Here is an 18,610-nt window from a genome sequence, read left to right as displayed (position 1 = left end):
CCTGATGAAGCTTGAGAGGTGCTGCAAAGAGAAATGGGTGTAACTGCCCAAAGATAGGTGTGCCAAGCTTGCCAAAGGTGCATCAACAAAGTATTGAGCAAAAAAATAAGTAAAAAAAATCCCAAACTATTCACATTGTCCTTACGGGGTATTGTGTGTAGAATTTTGAGGACAAAAAATGATTTATTCCATTTTGGAATTAGACCCTAGGTGAGCCAAGCTTGTGGCATCGTGTTAAAAAAGACTCACGGCTGTAATTTCTGCCAAAAGTGAACTAACAAAGTATTGAGCAAAGGCTGTACGTACTTACTGTATGTACATGTGATTTAGTTTTAGTTTTAATACATTTGCAAAAAAAAAACAAGTTTTACATTGTCATTATGGGGTCTGTAGAATTCTGATTACAAAAATGAATTTATTCCATTTTAGAATAAGGTTGTAACATAACAAAATGTGGAAAAGTGCATGTAAAGTACATCCAACATCTCTTCAGGTTGAATGAACAGTAGGTTTAACTGAGAAATGTGTGTTGGTGGTTTGACCAGTTACTACTCTCAAAGTCACAACAAATACAAACACCACAACTTTAAGCCACAACACAACAATATAAAGACGCAATGGAAGTGTCAGCAGACACGTTTTGGCAACGGACCAATTCCTGAGGCGGAAAGTTGAAAATGGTGTAATGAACAAAGTTGGAAAAGTAAGAAGAGTGTAACCACTTTTTCAGTAATAAATAACTTTTCCAATACTACTAATATACTATGTTCAATACGCTCTTTTTAACCTTCTACGTCAGGAAGTTGGTCTATCGCCGGAACTTATTATTGTGTTGTGGCTTTTGCAATCATGCTGTAGCTGAAAGTTTGTAGTGTTGTGGTTTGATGATAGTCTTGTAGCGTTTGCATTTGTTGAAACTTCTCTCGGCCACCGTAGCTATCCGCCATTCTGTTTTGTTGACTGATGGCGATGACGGCACAGATGGGCAGAAAGACTTAAATAACGTATAAAGTGCAAAACGTCTTTTAAAGTCTGTCCTTCTTAAATCCAATGTATACATTGATTGATTGCCTTTTAAAACAATATTAGATCGATATTTATCTTCCGAAAAGGCCAACTTTCCGAACCAAACCCATCCATCCATCCATTTTCTACCGCTTATTCCCTTGGAATATACAGTAAATGGATAGATTGATATAGATGAATTGTTACACACCTACTTTTTTCATTTGACCACACCGGAAGTTTTTGTTTTTGTTTTCAAACTAAAAGCGGGGATGATTACTCTGGTACCAATGTGCCTATGAGTGTGACTTATTATTTTGAATTATTTTTGACAAGGCACTGCCTTCCGCCCGAATGCAGCTGAGGTAGGCTCCAGCACCCCCCGCGCTTCCATGGTGGCAAATAAACAATGTTTCTTACATGTAACATTATCACTGGAGGACAGGGAATATTCAAAATATGCTACACGACACACCGTTAACCGCTAAACTAGAGCTCTTTAATACAAACAGAGGTGGGTAGATTGATACAAATATAGATAGTAACGGTACCAAGTACAGTATTAGTACATTCGACAGTGGTTATATCGATATTTTTTTTTAATGAAAACATATTTTGTAATTTTTTTTACTGCATACAAATTCAGGAAATAAGTTCATGGACACAGGAGAGCTTTAAAGGCAGAAACCAAATGATTTAAATCCGAGACAATAGTAGGAAATCATTTAAAGGGGTCATATTATGATTTATTTTCTACATTTAAAACAATTCCTTTTGGTCTACTTAACATGTAATGGTGGTTCTTTGGACAAAATAATGCACAGATTATGTCTTACAGACCGTTTCAAACTGTTTTCTGACCGTCTCTTCAGGATGCGCCGTTTTATGGGGCGGTCTTATTTATGTGCCTCCATTTCGTCTGCGCTTTGTCGTAGTTTTTAGCGCTTCCATATTGAGTCTACTGACAGATATAAGTTCAAACTGTACGCCGTTTTGTATTAGAAATGGCAACAGTGGAGGATGCATGTGCATGTACAAGTCAGTCTGCCCCACAAATAGAGGATGGAGAAAAATAAGGAACTTATTGACTCCATCACGGACTATAGTGATGGACCCACTCAAACAGTCTGGGTACATTTCTACCATATATGGATAATCCTCTGACGTCACAAAAGGAGCAAATTCTAAACAGTTAGTTTGTCGGAAGCATGAAGGAAGGCAGGATTATTTTATAAATATCTCCGCAATGCCTTAACAGTTTGATTTTCTAATTTTTTTGACTTATGCAGATACTGCATAGCCAAGTTAGGAGCCTTTATAACCCGTTTTGGAGAGATATTACTATCGTTTAAATGCCAAATAATATAGCAGGAGTCTGCAATATATATCACAATAGATTTTTAGGCCATAACGGCCATCCCTAGCATTATATTGGGGTTATACCAGTGGCGGGCCGTGCGTTCCCCACCTAGGCCTTCAGTGATGTCCAACTTCAATGATCATTTATGTCACCACATGACCATTGCTGGAGAAATACTATACAGGAACACATTAACGGACTGCTGGGCATTGTACAAAACGGGTTATTTTCTGCCGCATTTAAAAATCAATAAACCCAAATCAGCAATTAAAACATATCTTATGTGGTACTGTCAAAATTAAAATGACAAAAAACATATTAAACGTGAAAAAATAAAGAAATAAAATATTTGAACTAACAATTTGTTGCCGTATAAGCCAGTGGTACCCCTTGCCGATTTGAGTGGAAATGGCAGGCATTTCTCCATTTCATCGCCGACATCGTCTCACAAGATGTAGTTTCTCTTTAAATATCCTTCTTGAAAATGGCCTTGCAAATATATCTTTGCCACCTAATCAACGTTTTGTTCTTCTTTGTGGGTCAACACTTCCTGCTTCCTGCTAAGTTGCAACTTAGCAGGAATAATACATATGAGTATCCAATCACAGTCTCGTTAACACCAGTCTACCTAGATAGGCTACTGTCAACAACTTGTGATCTGATTGGCTATCGCAACTGTCTATCAACTCTTTGTGTTCTCAAATTAATCCGCAAACGGTCCCGGTGAGTATCCAATCACAGGACGCCTTCTAGAAGGCCTTACTGACAACAAAGGTTGGCTATGGCAATTGTCTATCAATGCACGGATGCCTGCATTGTTGATTCTGAAGGCCCTGGGCAGAATTCGTACAGCATGGCAACATAAGCTAGTTGAATTCTGATTGGATAAAAACTCAAAACTAAAAACAACAGCGCTGGAAGGAGCATAATATGACATGAATAGAATATGAATACTTTTAGATATTTAGGGAGAGTAAATAAAAAAATACTTTTGTCTTTAATTATGATTATGATTTCTGGTTATGTTAGGAGAGCAGAGAAGGCCTTGCTGGCCCTGACGGCACACCACTGGGTTATACGCTATTAAATTGTGCTTTTAGTTTACAGTGGTGTATACCACTGTCATCATCACAATGAGAGATGCTTTTAATACATTGCTGACTTTATTTACTATGAACTGGAGTATGATAATGATAGCCTGTTGCACAATGCCTTCTGTGTTAACATCTCCATCGACAACTATCCCCTCTGTATGCCGTGAAGTGAGTGACGACACCCGACAGACCTCAGCCAGTCGCAGTCGTCATGCAGTTGGCTCAGCGTTGTTAGTACAATACAACAGTGTCATTAACACACTGAGGGAGTTGTTTGCATTGCACAGCAAAATCAAGCGTTTGTCCGTGTATTGTAATGTTCATGCGAGCGCAGCTGAGCGTAAGAGAGGAGATCGTCAAGCGTCACTGTGTCCCTCTGAGACTCCAATGTTGTGTAAACACCTCAGCTCGACCTGATCGGCTTAGCCTCCGTCAGGGTTTTAATATTGTCACTTCCCCGTCCATGCAGCTCTGTGTAGTTAATGCGGCCGTCACAATGGATAGACTGGGCGGATCCCCGGAAATGAGGATACAGAGGAGTTACGTCGACCCACATAACCCCAGAGGCAGCCATGACAGCTTGTTTGGAGTCAGGGTGCAGGTTCAAGGCATTCAAGGGCAACCCTTCGTCGTTTTAAACAGTGCGGGCCAAGGCAGCCACAGAGACATATCAGTCATCACTCACCAAGAGGGGTACAACCCAGGAATGGTGAGGAGGTCCCTGGATGAGAGAAGCTCCTCCTTAGAGTTTCATTACCAGAAACATCCAGAGATCCTTAGACCGTACGACCCACGAAGCAACAGCCTTCATACCCTCAACCCTTCACAGAACCCTCAACCTGGAAGAACAGCGGACCGGGCCAAAGCCAGGATGCCAATTCCAGCAGAAGGCCCATCAGAAGACCAGAACACACCTCCTTCAGATGAACACAGTTCCCTGAACGCAGTGGACTCTGAGCCCTTTATGTCTGTTGGCAAATTAATCAACCAGTTCAACAGCAGCCAGCGGAGGGGAAGAGGCGGCCCGAGGAACAGACTAGACCCCGAGGACACTCGGAGGTCACGTAGCGTGGACAGTGGGCGAGCTTCCGACTCGTCGTCCTCCTCATCCAGCAGAGCCTCCTCTCTGAAGGGGGGCAGCAGTGGACCCGTCACCACAGCTGGGTGCATCTATCCTCCTGGGTCAGCGCGGGCTCGACTGCTGGGAGGAGAGACCACCAAGAGAGAAGACAACAAGCCCAGCGCGCCGCTCAAAGCGCATCCTGGCAGCGTTATGGCGGCAAAACTACTACACAGGAGAAATGAATCCTCTCATCTTGACCATGGAGCTGAGGAGAGAGACACTCAGGTAAAGAGATGTCCTCAAGGACACGGTTATCGTTTGTATTTATGCATGTTCTCTAACCAGGTCACTCCTGACCTTCTGAAAGGACAGCAGGTGTTGGCCGACCCAAATGAAGACGCAGCGAAACAGATGCTCTTCACCTACCTCAAGGAAGGGTGAGTGAGCCAAACAAAACAAAGGTCAATGAAAGCTGAGGAAAGAAGACTCCCGGTAATACAGAAGTACCTCAATTTATGAGCTTATTTGGTTTTGTGACAGAGCTCCTAACTCAAAACACTTGTATCTCAAATCAACATCTCCCATTGAAATGACAATTGGTGATTGCCCCCGCAAACCCGCCCAATTTTAACATATAACGTGCAAGTATTGTTCAACTTTATTGCGCTTACGCCTTCCCTCGCAGACAACTAGCGTTAGCCTTCGTGTTCCGTTTTTAACGTTGGCCGCACTATTTGTTGGTTAGTTTTTTTATAACTTGTAGCAAAGGTGAGTTTTTATAACTTGTAGCAAAAGTGAGTTTTTTATAACTTGCAGTTCGCCAAAATATATCGTCTTTTGCTACAAGTTATAAAAATTGTCTTTTAAAAGGAAAAACAAACTTAGATAAGAAATGTCGTATGAAAAACAATACAATAGAATATACTACTAAGAACTAGTGTAGTTTTATAATGTAATGTAATTATATTGTACAGCATTTACCTTGATATGTTCTTCCAGCTACTTTTCTGTCAAACACACCATCAGCAGCTCCTCTACATTTTCATGGATAAATACCCGTCGATAAGATAACATTTTAAAGGGGAACGTTATCACCAGACTTATGTAAGCGTCAATATATACCTTGATGTTGCAGAAAAAAGACCATATATTTTTTTAACCGATTTCCGAACTCTAAATGGGTGAATTTTGGCAAATTAAACGCCTTTCTATTATTCGCTCTCGGAGCGATGACGTCACTTTGTGACGTCACATCGGGAAGCAATCCGCCATTTTCTCACTTTCGTCGGTGTGTTGTCGGAGGGTGTAACAACACGAACAGGGACGGATTCAAGTTGCACCAGTGGCCCAAAGATGCGAAAGTGGCAAGAAATTGGACGAAATTTGTTCACAATACGAGGCTGTGGGGAAAGCCGACGAAATGGTCAGTCGTTTGTTCCCACACTTTACCGACGAAAGCTATGCTACAACAGAGATGGCAAGAATGTGTGGATATCCTGCGACACTCAAAGCAGATGCTGACATCAACTCCAAAACTGGACAGATCAGCTTTCAGGAAAAGAGAGTGGATGAGGGTATGTCAGTATTTTGTGTCTATTTAGGTATGGTTAACCTGAGTGCTGAAATCGTGGAAAAATATATGTTCTTAGCGCGCCTGAAATGGGCTGTCTGCACTCTCAAAGTGCATGTTGTATTTCATATGCTGTAAACCTAGTTCATCGTTGTTAGTTTCCTTTAATGCCAAACAAACACATACCAATCGTTGGTTAGAAGGCGATCGCCGAATTCGTCCTCGCTTTCTCCCGTGTCGCTGGCTGTCGTGTCGTTTTCGTCGGTTTCGCTTGCATACGGTTCAAACCGATATGGCTCAATAGCTTCAGTTTCTTCTTCAATTTCGTTTTCGCTACCTGCCTCCACACTACAACCATCCGTTTCAATACATGCGTAATCTGTTGAATCGCTTAAGCCGCTGAAATCCGAGTCTGAATCCGAGCTAATGTCGCTATAATTTCCTGTTCTATCCGCCATGTTTGTTTGTATCGGCATCACTGTGTGACATCACAGGAAAATGGACGGGTGTATATAACGATGGTTAAAATCAGGCACTTTGAAGCTTTTTTTAGGGATATTGCGTGATGGGTAAAATTTTGAAAAAAACTTCGAAAAATAAAATAAGGTTTTAACCATTCTGAAATTGTGATAATGTTCCCCTTTAACATTCTTGGCTGACGTTAGACTCATTCTGCTTCAGTATGGTGCAGACGAGCAGTGATATGCTCGAATTGCTTTGCCAAGTCGGGGACACGCTCGGTCAAGATTTTGATGATACATTTTTTTAACTCAATGAATAGAATAAAATCTATATTTTCAAATTCAATTCAAATTGTAAAGATGAAGAGTATTCTTGGTTGTTGTGATCCAAATAAAGGATAAGACTAAGACTAAGAATATCATCCACTTCTTGTCGTCACTGTTCTTCACACTCACTTCCTGCGACCCCAAAACACTCGTAAGCAAATTAAATAACACTGTACAAACAAAATTCAGAAAACAAAATCCCCAAAGCGTTCATAATTATGACCAACAATTTCAAACCGACCTACTAGTTGCGACCACAAATACTCAGAAAAGTGCTACATAAATCTAGCAATTCCTCATTCAAATATACGCCCTCTACTGTCCCCAAGTATAAGAAAATGACATTTTTATTATTATATGACAGTAAAATGTGCTCCTAATGCCTGTTTATGAGCACCAAACATGAGGAAAATCTATTATCTCCTTCACTTCACTCTCAACACATCTTGAAAATAAAGCCTGGTTCTCTGTCAGTCAGTTAGAGACGTGGAAGCTTAAGTTTGATCTTTTTTTGTGTGACTAGGATCACCGAGCATGATGTTGCTGCTTAGATGGGACTGTATTGTTAGCACCGTAGCTCACACAGCTATGTTAGTCTTGCTCTCTTGTCCCACTTCGTAATATTACATTGCTGTGTGTGATACATGGCAGCTATTATGTTGGATAAGTGCAGATTTACATAGTATAACAAGTGGATACAATGCACATGAGCCCTTCTTAAACATGTGGAAAAACATGTTAGAATTAAAGCTATAGACACATAGAACATTATGGTCCCAGTAGGATATAGTAAAGCCCTTTTAACCAGTTTAAATGCCAGATTTTGGGCAACATAATTCTGACTTTGTAGTTCTGACACTTAAAAAGTTAAAAATAGTAGTAGACCTTTACTATTTTTTTAAGTACCGGTACCGTATTTTTCGGAGTATAAGTCGCTCCGGAGTATAAGTCGCACCAGCCGAAATTTGCATAATAAAGAAGGAAAAAAACATATATAAGTCGCACTGGAGTATAAGTCGCATTTTTGGGGGAAATTTATTTGATAAAACCCAACACCAAGAATAGACATTTGAAAGGCAATTTAAAATAAATAAAGAATATTGAACAACAGGCTGAATAAGTGTACGTTATATGAGGCATAAATAACCAACTGAGAACGTGCCTGGTATGTTAACGTAACATATTATGGTAAGAGTCATTCAAATAACTATAACATATAGAACATGCTATACGTTTACCAAACAATCTGTCACTCCTAATCGCTAAATCCCATGAAATCATATACGTCTAGTCTCTTACGTGAATGAGCTAAATAATATTATTTGATATTTTACGGTAACGTGTTAATAATTTCACACAAGTCGCTCCTGAGTATAAGTCGCACCCCTGGCCAAACTATGAAAAAAACTGCGACTTATAGTCCGAAAAATACGGTATTCAGTGCTGGTTCCGAATTCAAACTTGATATTAACGTTACGTTTTAATTATCTTCAATGCCAAACAGGACATACAAGTCCTTCAGTTTTCAAAGGGTGTAAAAACATGTTTTCTTTTTTTCTTTTTTCGCCTAAATTTTTCAATACATTTCAGACCTAAACAAAATATCAAACGTGATAATAAAAATGGTTGTCTTTCATTATTTAACTTGAAGGGTTTTGATCAGATAATGTCATTGGTTTAAATGAGTAATGCTATGCAAATGTAAACTGCTCAGTGGCCTTGTGGTTAGAGCAGTGGTTCTTAACCTGGGTTTGATGGAACCCTAAGGGTTCGGTGAGTCGGCCTCAGGGGTTCGGCGGAGGTCAAAACACACCCGACTCATCGTGTAAATAAAAACTTCTCCCTATCGGCGTATTACGGATACGGCAACAGATGACTGATTTGCAGGTGTGTAATTTGTTGTGAGTTTATGCACTGTGTTGGTTTTGTTGTTTGAACAAGGTGATGTTCATGCACGGTTCATTTTGTGCACCAGTATAAAAACATGGTAACACTTTAGTACATATTCACCATTAATTAGTTGCTTATTAACATGCAAATTAGTAACATATTGGCTCTTAACTAGTAAGTACTTATTAATGCCTTATTCGGCATGGCCTTATTATAACTCTAACCCTAACCAAATAACTCTAAATTAAGTCTTTGTTACTTAGAATATGTTCCCCTAGTGTCCAAAAAACTCTAAATTAAGTCTTTGTTACTTAGAATATGTTCCCCATACTAAAGTGTTACCAAAAACATATAACTTTGTCTTGAATTTGAAAAAAAACAAACATTTTATTTTTCACTAAAGAAGGGTTCGGTGAATGTGCATATGAAACTGGTGGGGTTCGGTACGTCCAACAAGGTTAAGAACCACTGAACTAACGTCTTTGGTGTGATCAAGCCACCATACTTGCCAACCTCGAGACCTCCGAATTCGGGAGATTGGGGGGGGGCTTGAGGTGGGCGGCGTCAGGGGGCGGGGGTAAGAGAGGAGGAGTATATTTATTGCTAGAATTCACTGAAATTCAAGTATTTCTTATATATATATATCAGTGGTCCTTAACCTGGGTTCGATCGAACCCTAGGGGTTCGGTGAGTCGGGCTCAGGGGTTCGGCGGAGGTCAAGACACACCCGACTCATGGTGTAAATAAAAAATGTTCCCTATCGCCATATTACGGATACGGCAACAGCAGAAGTCACACTGATTTGCAGGTGTGTAATTTGTTGTGAGTTTATGCACTGTGTTGGTTTTGTTGTTTGAACAAGGTGATGTTCATGCACGGTTCATTTTGTGCACCAGTAAAAAAACATGGTAACACTTTAGTATGGGGAACATATTCACCATTAATTAGTTGCTTATTAACATGCAAATTAGTAACATATTGGCTCTTAACTAGTCATTATTAAGTACTTATTAATGCCTTATTCGGCATGGCATCATTATAACCCTAACCTTAACCAAATAACTCTAAATTAAGTCTTTGTTACTTAGAATATGTTCCCCATACTAAAGTGTTACCAAAAACATATAACTTTGTCTTGAATTTGAAAAAAAACAACATTTAATTTTTCACTAAAGAAGGGTTCGGTGAATACGCATATGAAACTGGTGGGGTTTGGTACCTCCAACAAGGTTAAGAACCACTGGGTTAGAGTGTCCGTCCGCCCTGTGACTGAAAGGTCGTGAGTTCAAACCCCGGCCGAGTCATACCAAAGACTATAAAAATGGGACCCATTGCCTCCCTGCTTGGCACTCAGCATTGGGGGTTAAATCGCCAAATGATTCTTGAGCGCGGCCACCGCTGCTGCTCACTGCTCCCCTCACCTCCCAGGGGGTGAACATGAGGATGGGTCAAATGCAGAAGATAATTTTACCACACCTAGTGTGCGTGTAACTATTGTTGGGACTTTAACTTTAACTTAATTGATACCTGTTACATCATTTGATCAAAAAGCTTTCAAAGGGTTCAAACGAAATGAAAAAACATTAAATGTTTGGTATTGTTGTTTGGGTAACAAAATATGCATCCAAATAGTCTTGTTTGGCTTTGGGGATTATTAAATAACTGCCAGTGTATCAGAATTGGACATTGAAATATAAAATAGATTAACATGAAAACACCCTCATAGGAAAAATCATGTATAATGGAGTAACACAACAAAAAATGGCCAAAAGTACAACAAAATTGTACTGAAAGGACAGAAAGTCAGCCTTTGTCCTCAAAGGTTAAAATAAAGTACTGGTATGGTCCTTTTTTTTTTTTTACACTATTACTACTTGGTAGTTATCATGTAAAGTAGTGCGATAACTGGTGCAGCTGCTCACACTTAGACACACAAAGTGAGGAATGCAGAGTGTGATCGTGCTTCCACTGATAATATTACTCCTGGACTTGGAATGTCTCCATGATCCATCACTGCCTATTTTGACATTATGTGCTCAGCGTCTGTCTGTGTGGCAACGCTGAGTGAAGCCCAGCCAACATTTCTACCTGCGCAGTCAAAGTGAAAAGATAAAAAGTGATTTATAAAGTCTTGCTCCTCAGGACGACTGACGATGAATTGGTCACCAAGAGGAAAGTCAACCTGCTGCTTGAAAGGATCAACAGACTCAAGTGGAAAACTGCTGAGAATGTGGAGGAGGAAGTGAAAGTGAGTTTGAGAGGAGAAATATTCGGCGTTGTTACTCACCGTTGACTCAATTGACCGTGTTTGACTGTACCTCTGTAGGATGAAGCAGAAGAGGTGAAGCAACTGCTGGAGAAACGAGAAGTGCTTGAGTCACAAGTGTGTGACCTGCAGCAAAAACTGGAAACAGAGATGAAGGTTTGTCGCAGCTTTGGTTTCAACTTGATCGTCGTGAAGCGATAACATCCTCCTTTTGACAAAATGCCCACAGAATGAAAAAACTCTGGCCAAAGCTTGTGAGAAGGCCAGAACGGAGAAGACAAAGCTGCAGGAAGAACTGGCTAAGAGTCAGACCGAGCTCTCCAAACTTAGGAAGAAACTGACTGAAATTGAGGCGCTACTGAAGTCCACCAAAGACCAGTGAGCACATGACTTCTTGTTCGGTTTCTTATCAATTAAAATGGGGATGCATTTAATTAAACACCAAATCAAACTTTTTACACAATGATAGCATCATCATAATACAGCAGTTCTGTGATGTAAATACATTCAAAACAACACAATATCTGTAATGTGTAATGATGTGATTAAATTGACACATGTGTGTAACCCCATGTGGAACTACAAAACACAAAACCAGTGAAGTTGGCAGGTTGTGTAATTCGTAAATAAAAACAGAATACAATGATTTGCAAATCCTTTTCAACTTATATTCAATTGAATAGACTGCAAAGACAAGATATTTAATGTTCAAACTGAGGAACATATTTTTTTTGCAAATAATCATTAACTTAGAATTTAATGGTTCAACACATTGCAAAAAAGTTGGCACAGGGGCATTTTACCACTGTGTTACATGGCCTTTCCTTTTAACAACACTCAGTAAACGTTTGGGAACTGAGGAGACACATTTTTAAAGCTTCTCAGGTGGAATTCTTTCCCATTCTTGCTTAATGTACAGCTTAAGTTGTTCAACATTCTGGGGTCTCCGTTGTGGTATTTCACGCTTCATGCCCCACACATTTTCAATGGGAGACAGGTCTGGACTACAGGCAGGCCAGTCTAGTACCCACACTCTTTTACTATGAAGCCACGTTGTTGTAACACGTGGCTTGGCATTGTCTTGCTGAGATAAGCAGGGGCGTCTATGATAAAGTTGCTTGGATAGCAACATATGTTGCTCCAAAAACTGTATGTACCTTTCAGCATTATTGGTGCCTTCACAGATGTGTAAATTACCCATGCCTTGGGCACTAATACACCCCCATACCATCACAGATGCTGGCTTTTGAACTTTGCGCCTATAACAATCTTGATTATTATTTTCCTCTTTGTTCCGGAGGACACGACGTCCACAGTTTCCAAAAACAATTTGAAATGTGGACTCGTCAGACCACAGAACGCTTTTCCACTTTGCATCCGTCCATCTTAGATGAGCTCGGGCCCAGCAAAGCCGGCGGCGTTTCTGGGTGTTGTTGATAAATGGCTGTTGCTTTACATAGTAGAGTTTTAACTTGCACTTACAGATGTAGCGACGAACGTGTAATATCATCGCTTACATGCAGTGATTTCTCCAGATTCTCTGAACCTTTTGATGATATTACGGACCAAAATTCCGTGCAATACCTCGTTGAGAAATGTTGTTCTTAAACTGTTGGACAATTTGCTCACGCATTTTTTCACAAAGCGGTGACCCTCGCCCCATCCTTGTTTGTGAATGACTGAGCATTTCATGGAAGCTGCTTTTATAGCCAATCATGGCACCCACCTGTTCCCAATTAGCCTGTTCACCTGTGGGATGTTCCAAATAAGTGTTTGATGAGCATTCCTCAACTTTCTCAGTCTTTTTTGCCACTTGTGCCAGCTTTTTTGAAACATGTTGCAGGCATCAAATTCCAAATGAGCTAATATTTGCAAAAAATAAAAAAGTTTACCAGTTCAAACATTAATAAATATCTTGTCTTTGCAGTCTATTCAATTGAATATAAGTTGAAAAGGATTTGCAAATCATTGTATTCTGTTTTTATTTGCGATTTACACAACGTGCCAACTTCACTGGTTTTGGGGTTTGCAATTATGTCGCTGTTCATGTGACATTATGTATGTCCTAGGTTGGCTCAGATGATTGTAGAGAGGGAACATTCTAAGGTGCAGATGAAGGACCTCCAGCAGCAACTCTCTGAGATGCACGATGAACTGGACCAGTCCAAGAAAGCAGAATTGATACATGTGGACAAAGAAGTCCTTCTGAAGGTAAAGACTGAGTGACAGGTCAGCAGACAAGGAGTCTCCTCATGAATGTGTGTTGTCTTTTAGGATATGGCACAGCTGCGTGCAGACTATCAGGAGATGCTGCTGGTGAAGGAGGAGCATGAGGATGTTCTCCAACAGCAGGAGAAGGACCTCAGTGCCCTGAAAGATGCCATCAAAGATGAAGTAGAGACCCATGACAAATACATTGCTGCTCTTAAGGAAGAATATGAAGTGGAGCTGGACCATCTCTTGAGGGATTTAGAGATGGTTAAAGAGGTAAAAGCAAGCCGTTCTTTCTTCTTTATGAAATATTTATTTCCATCTTCTTTTACTTAAGAGCAACACCGTGCTGGGCAAGGAGAAAGTTGAGGCATTGGAGGAGGGCGTTGCAGCACAGGAGCAGCTGAAGGAGCTGAGTCAGCAGAGAGATCAACTGAAGGGAAAAGTGCAGGAGCTGAGCAGCAAGGTGGAAAAGCTGAGCCGAGCTGTCCAGGAGTCCAAAGCCTCAGAGAAACTGCAGGAGCAGCGAGTGAAGCAGCTGGAGGTTAGTTACCTGCACCGAGGAGGTCCCTTTATCCTGATGGGTTTGTCACTTTGTTTTTTATGAGGATCTTTTCATCATTAAAGTTCTATTTCTGGTTATATGGTCATCATCATATTTTTCCTTTTTGCCTCTTTTCTTACACTTCTGTGGAGGCATCACTAAAACCTGAAGCGCCAAATGAGAAGCAAAACTTGCTTGTGACATCTTTTAGATGCGATTTGTTCAGGTTTCTAGTGATTAATCCAGTGGCGGGCCGTGCGTTTCCCACCTAGGCCTTCAGTGGTGTCCGACTTCAATAATTACCTCTCAAAATACCATAATTGATTTCAACACATGACCATTGCTGGAGAAATACTATACAGGAACACATTTACGCCCTACTGGTTATTGAATCACATCAACAGTGTACAAAATGGGTTATTTTCTGGCGCATTTAAAAATCTATTAAAACGCATCAGCAATTAAAACATATCTTATGTGGTACTGTCAAAATTAAAATTGCAAAAAACATATTAAAAGTCCATCCATCCATCCATTTCCTACCGCTTGTCCCTTTTGGGGTCGCGGGGGATGCTGGAGCCTATCTCAGCTGCATGAAAAATTTAATATTTGAACTCACAATTAGTAGGACCTATTCAACGCCGTGTAAGCCAGTGGTACCCCACGTCGTCGGCCTATTTGAGTGGAAATGGCGTGCCTACACTATTTCATCGCCGGAACAGCTGAGCTAGCTTCTAAGGTTGGCCGACATGGTCTCACAAGATGTAATTTCTCTTTAAAGCTTATTCATTGTAAATCTTATCGATCTTCGTTGTTGTTGTTGTTGTTGTTTTTATTCAATTGATTTTATTGTTTTGATTTTGTACGGTGTCCTTGAGTGCCCAGAAAGGCGCCATATAAGTAAAATGTATTATTATTATTACCGTATATTTCGGAGTATAAGTCGCTCCGGAGTATAAGTCGCACTGGCCGAAAATGCATAATAAAGAAGGAAAAAAACATATATAAGTCGCACTGGAGTATAAGTCGCATTTTTTGGGGAAATTTATTTGATAAAACCCAACACCAAGAATAGACATTTGAAAGGCAATTTAAAATAAATAAAGAATAGTGAACAACAGGCTGAATAAGTGTACGTTATATGAGGCATAAATAACCAACTGAGAACGTGCCTGGTATGTTAACGTAACATAGTATGGTAAGAGTCATTCAAATAACTATAACATATAGAACATGCTATACGTTTACCAAACAATCTGTCACTCCTAATCACTAAATCCCATGAAATCTTATACGTCTAGTCCCTTACGTGAATGAGCTAAATAATATTATTTGATATTTTGCGGTAATGTGTTAATAATTTCACACATAAGTCGCTCCTGAGTGTAAGTCGCAAACTATGAAAAAAACTGCGACTTATAGTCCGAAAAATACGGTATTATAAAGATCCTTCTTGAAAATGGCCTTGCAAATATATATCTGCCACCTAATCAACGTTTTGTTCTCCTTCCGGCGCAACACTACCTGTTTCCTGCTAAATTGAAACTTGTGAATGTATACTCACTTTGAAATGACAAGTGAGTATCCAATCACAGTCTCGTTAACATCAGGCTACTTAGATAGGCTACTGTCAACAACTTATGATCTGATTGGCTATCGCAACTGTCTCTAAACTCTGTGTTCTCAAATATATCCGCTAACAGTCCCCATGAGTATCCAACCACAGGACGTGTAAATGTCACTTTCAACGTGAGGTCAGCTACAAGGCCTTACTGACAACAACTCGTGATCGGATTGGCTATTGCAACTGTCTATCACCTGTATGTCCCCGATCACTTACAGTGCATTGTTGATTCTAAAGGCCATTTGGTACAGCATGGCAACATAAGCTAGCTGAATTCCGATTGGATACAAACTAAAACTAAAAACAACAGCACTGGAAGGAGCATAATATGACATGAAGAGAATATGAATACTTTTAGATATTTAGGGAAAGTAAATAAAAAAAATAATTTTATATTTAATTATTGTCATGATTTCTGGTTATGTTAGTCCGGCAGAGAAGGCCTTGCTGGCCCTGACGGCACACCATGGATTAATCCAAATTCAAAAGTGTGATTAATCTGATTTAAAAAATGTATCATTTGACAGCACTAATTAAAATCCTTTGAGAATGGTCCCAAATTGAGAAAAAAATATGTAAAATATTATCTGACCTAACAATACACTACAAAAAGTCAGTGTTCAAAAACAAGAAAAAAATACAAAAATTAGGGGTATTTTATTTGAACTAAGCAAAATTATCTGCCAGTAGAACAAGAAAATTTGACTTGTCAAGACTTTCCAAAACAAGTACAATTAGCTAACCTCAATGAACCCAAAAATACCTTAAAATAAGTATATTCTCACTAATAAAAACTGCACTACTATATGAGTACGTATTTTCTATTGTTTCATTGAAAATAAAACAGCAAAGTCCATTTGACTGTCATCTGCTTTAATTATGAGACACAATTGTGTCAAAGTCATCTTTTTTTTTTTCATGCTTGAAATAAGAAATTATTACCGGTACTTTAAAATAGCAGTTTTATACTTGTGAGCAGGGGCGCCGCTAGGGATTTTGGGCCCCATGAAAATAATCTTTACAGGGCCCCCAACACAGTGTCATTATTTTTTCTGTATTATAATTTCATCATCATTAGGGGCCTCTTTGGGCCCCCCTCCATCATGGGCCCCTAGAATCCGTCTCCTTTACCCCCCCTTTTCGGCGCCACTACTTGTGAGTGTTGATGACACAGCTTTGCAACAGTTGATATTCTAGCTTCAAGCATGTTTTACTCAATATAGGTCATAAAATCTCAGCAACAAGCTGTAATATCTTACCGAGATCATTTAGGACCGAAACACTTAAAACAAGTAAAACACTCTAACATAAAATCTGCTTAATGAGAAGAATGATCTTATCGGACAGGAAATAAGCAAATATCACCCTTATTTGAGATATTTAATCTCACTTAGATTTCAGTTTTTGCAGTGTAGCGACTATTTTATCAGAATTTAGTTTTTTTGTGTACTATACCATTGACTGTATTTGGAGGACATTTTTTACGCCCTTTTTGCTCTCAAGCGTTCATTGCAGGTGAAGAGAGTATTTTGTTTAACTTGTCGGAAAAGTGTTCTGTGTAAAGTGATGTCATGTATTCTCTGCTTTTCCTGTTGTTTGTTTGCTCAAAAGAGGGAAAAGCAGCAGTTGGAGGAAGTGTTGCAGGATGTGAGGAGGAATGAAGAGGAAATGTGTCAGTCCAACCACTTGCTGCTGACCCGCCTGGAAGAAGTGCAGGTTAAAAAAAAAAAAAGAAAAAGAAAAAAGAAATCAAGTTGTGAAAATATCTTCAGTGGATTCCAAAATTGTTGTTTTCTTCTGACAGAGTAAGCTGACCAAACTAAACCACGAGCACCGGGACTTGAAAGAGAAGCTCAGGGAGGAGCGGAAACAAATTGAGGAGCTGTGGAAGAGCAAAAGTGAGCTGGAGGATGAAAGAAGGCTTCAGGACAGGACTGTGGAGCAACTTCAGAGGAAGGTATGAACCTCCCTCTCCCCCCGACTACAGTTTGTCAGGGGAGTTTCACATCTCTCCTTGTAAATCAGATGACTGGCATCATGGAGGACTGCGAGGCGTCTACAGATGTTCTTCAGAGTCAGGTCGACGAGGCCAAAGAGAGGAGTCAGAGGGAGTTGGCCGATCTGCGCAGACAGCTGCAGGAAAGGGGGGCCGAGTTGGAGAAATCCCGACTAGCAGCCAAAAAGCTTCAGGATGAGGTGTGGCTCTCTCCAATCATCTTGCTGACTCATCAGAATGTGGATTCGAATGTCTTCGTGCGATGAAATAGACCAAAGGGACTTTGTAGAAACTATTAGATGCCAATGAAAACTTCAGCTTTGCGAAGGAACAATAAGAACAAGGACTCACATCTGTATCTCTTCTTTTACTTGTTTTTCTTCTATAAGATCCCATTTCTAACCCACGCTGCTTTTCCTTATCTGTGTGTTTATTCTGTGCCCAGCTGCTTCCTCTGGAGGAGGACCTGCAGCGGTGTCACAGGGAGCAGCAGGAGGCCCATTGCAGGGCCCGGCAGCTGGAGCAGAAGGTGGAGGACCTAGAGGAGAGGAACGCCACCACGGAGGACGAGCGGGAGCGCCACGTCAAACTTTTGGAGGTAAGCACATTGTGGAACATAAGAATAGATCATTGGAGATCATATCTATCAGTATGAAAAATGATGTGCACTTATGGAAACCTGGATTTAGTTCAAGAGCTGTAGCAGCAATTCTGCTTTTTGCTAATGCACAGCGGTAGAGGACCACAGTGTATCCCACCAGGCATTTTTTAGTTAATACATGAATTTCTACAATTGTCAAATGGTCAAAAGCACAATTATACAACAAATACTGAATTCTAAGCAAGATTAAATAATTGAAATTGAGGTTAAAAAAAATACTTTTTGACTAACAAGATACTTGTTTCTTCCTATTTTCGGTCAATGTGCTTATCTTAATAAATATTAAGTACCAACATTTTACTGGCGGCAGACATTTGACTTACAGCAAGCTTTAAAGACCTACTGGAATGCGATTTTCTTATTTAAACGGGGATAGCAGGTCCATTCTATGTGTCATACTTGATCATTTCGCGATATTGCCATATTTTTGCTGAAAGGATTTAGTAGAGAACATCGATGATAAAGTTCGCAACTTTTGGTCGCTCATAAAAAAGCCTTGCCTGTACCGGAAGTAGCAGACGAGTAGCGTGACGTCACA

At 40.0% G+C, this 18,610-nt stretch overlaps 1 protein-coding gene across 4 annotated transcripts in view; it reads left to right on the top strand.

The window, feature by feature from the left end:
- Positions 1–18,610, top strand: part of LOC133612371 (cingulin-like protein 1) — a 35,435-nt gene that overhangs the window by 2,081 nt on the left and 14,744 nt on the right. For 2 of the 4 annotated variants that reach the window (XM_061969727.2, XM_061969728.2), the window contains exons 2-13: positions 3,929–4,807; positions 4,868–4,959; positions 10,913–11,018; positions 11,097–11,192; positions 11,266–11,414; positions 13,106–13,247; positions 13,311–13,523; positions 13,585–13,791; positions 17,027–17,131; positions 17,220–17,372; positions 17,441–17,611; positions 17,857–18,009. In XM_061969727.2, coding sequence (XP_061825711.1) covers positions 3,956–4,807; positions 4,868–4,959; positions 10,913–11,018; positions 11,097–11,192; positions 11,266–11,414; positions 13,106–13,247; positions 13,311–13,523; positions 13,585–13,791; positions 17,027–17,131; positions 17,220–17,372; positions 17,441–17,611; positions 17,857–18,009 — 2,439 coding nt within the window. In that variant the 5' untranslated portion in view covers positions 3,929–3,955. Of the gene's footprint in view, positions 1–3,079; positions 4,808–4,867; positions 4,960–10,912; positions 11,019–11,096; positions 11,193–11,265; positions 11,415–13,105; positions 13,248–13,310; positions 13,524–13,584; positions 13,792–17,026; positions 17,132–17,219; positions 17,373–17,440; positions 17,612–17,856; positions 18,010–18,610 lie in introns of those variants that run through there. The other 2 variants (XM_061969725.2, XM_061969726.2) reach the window with 2 other exon arrangements.

The sequence above is a fragment of the Nerophis lumbriciformis genome, linkage group LG10 (genome assembly GCF_033978685.3).
Source record: "Nerophis lumbriciformis linkage group LG10, RoL_Nlum_v2.1, whole genome shotgun sequence".
In the NCBI taxonomy this organism is placed as follows: domain Eukaryota; kingdom Metazoa; phylum Chordata; class Actinopteri; order Syngnathiformes; family Syngnathidae; genus Nerophis; species Nerophis lumbriciformis.
Note: the sequence above shows the minus strand (reverse complement) of the source record. Positions and strands in the feature narration are given on the sequence as shown.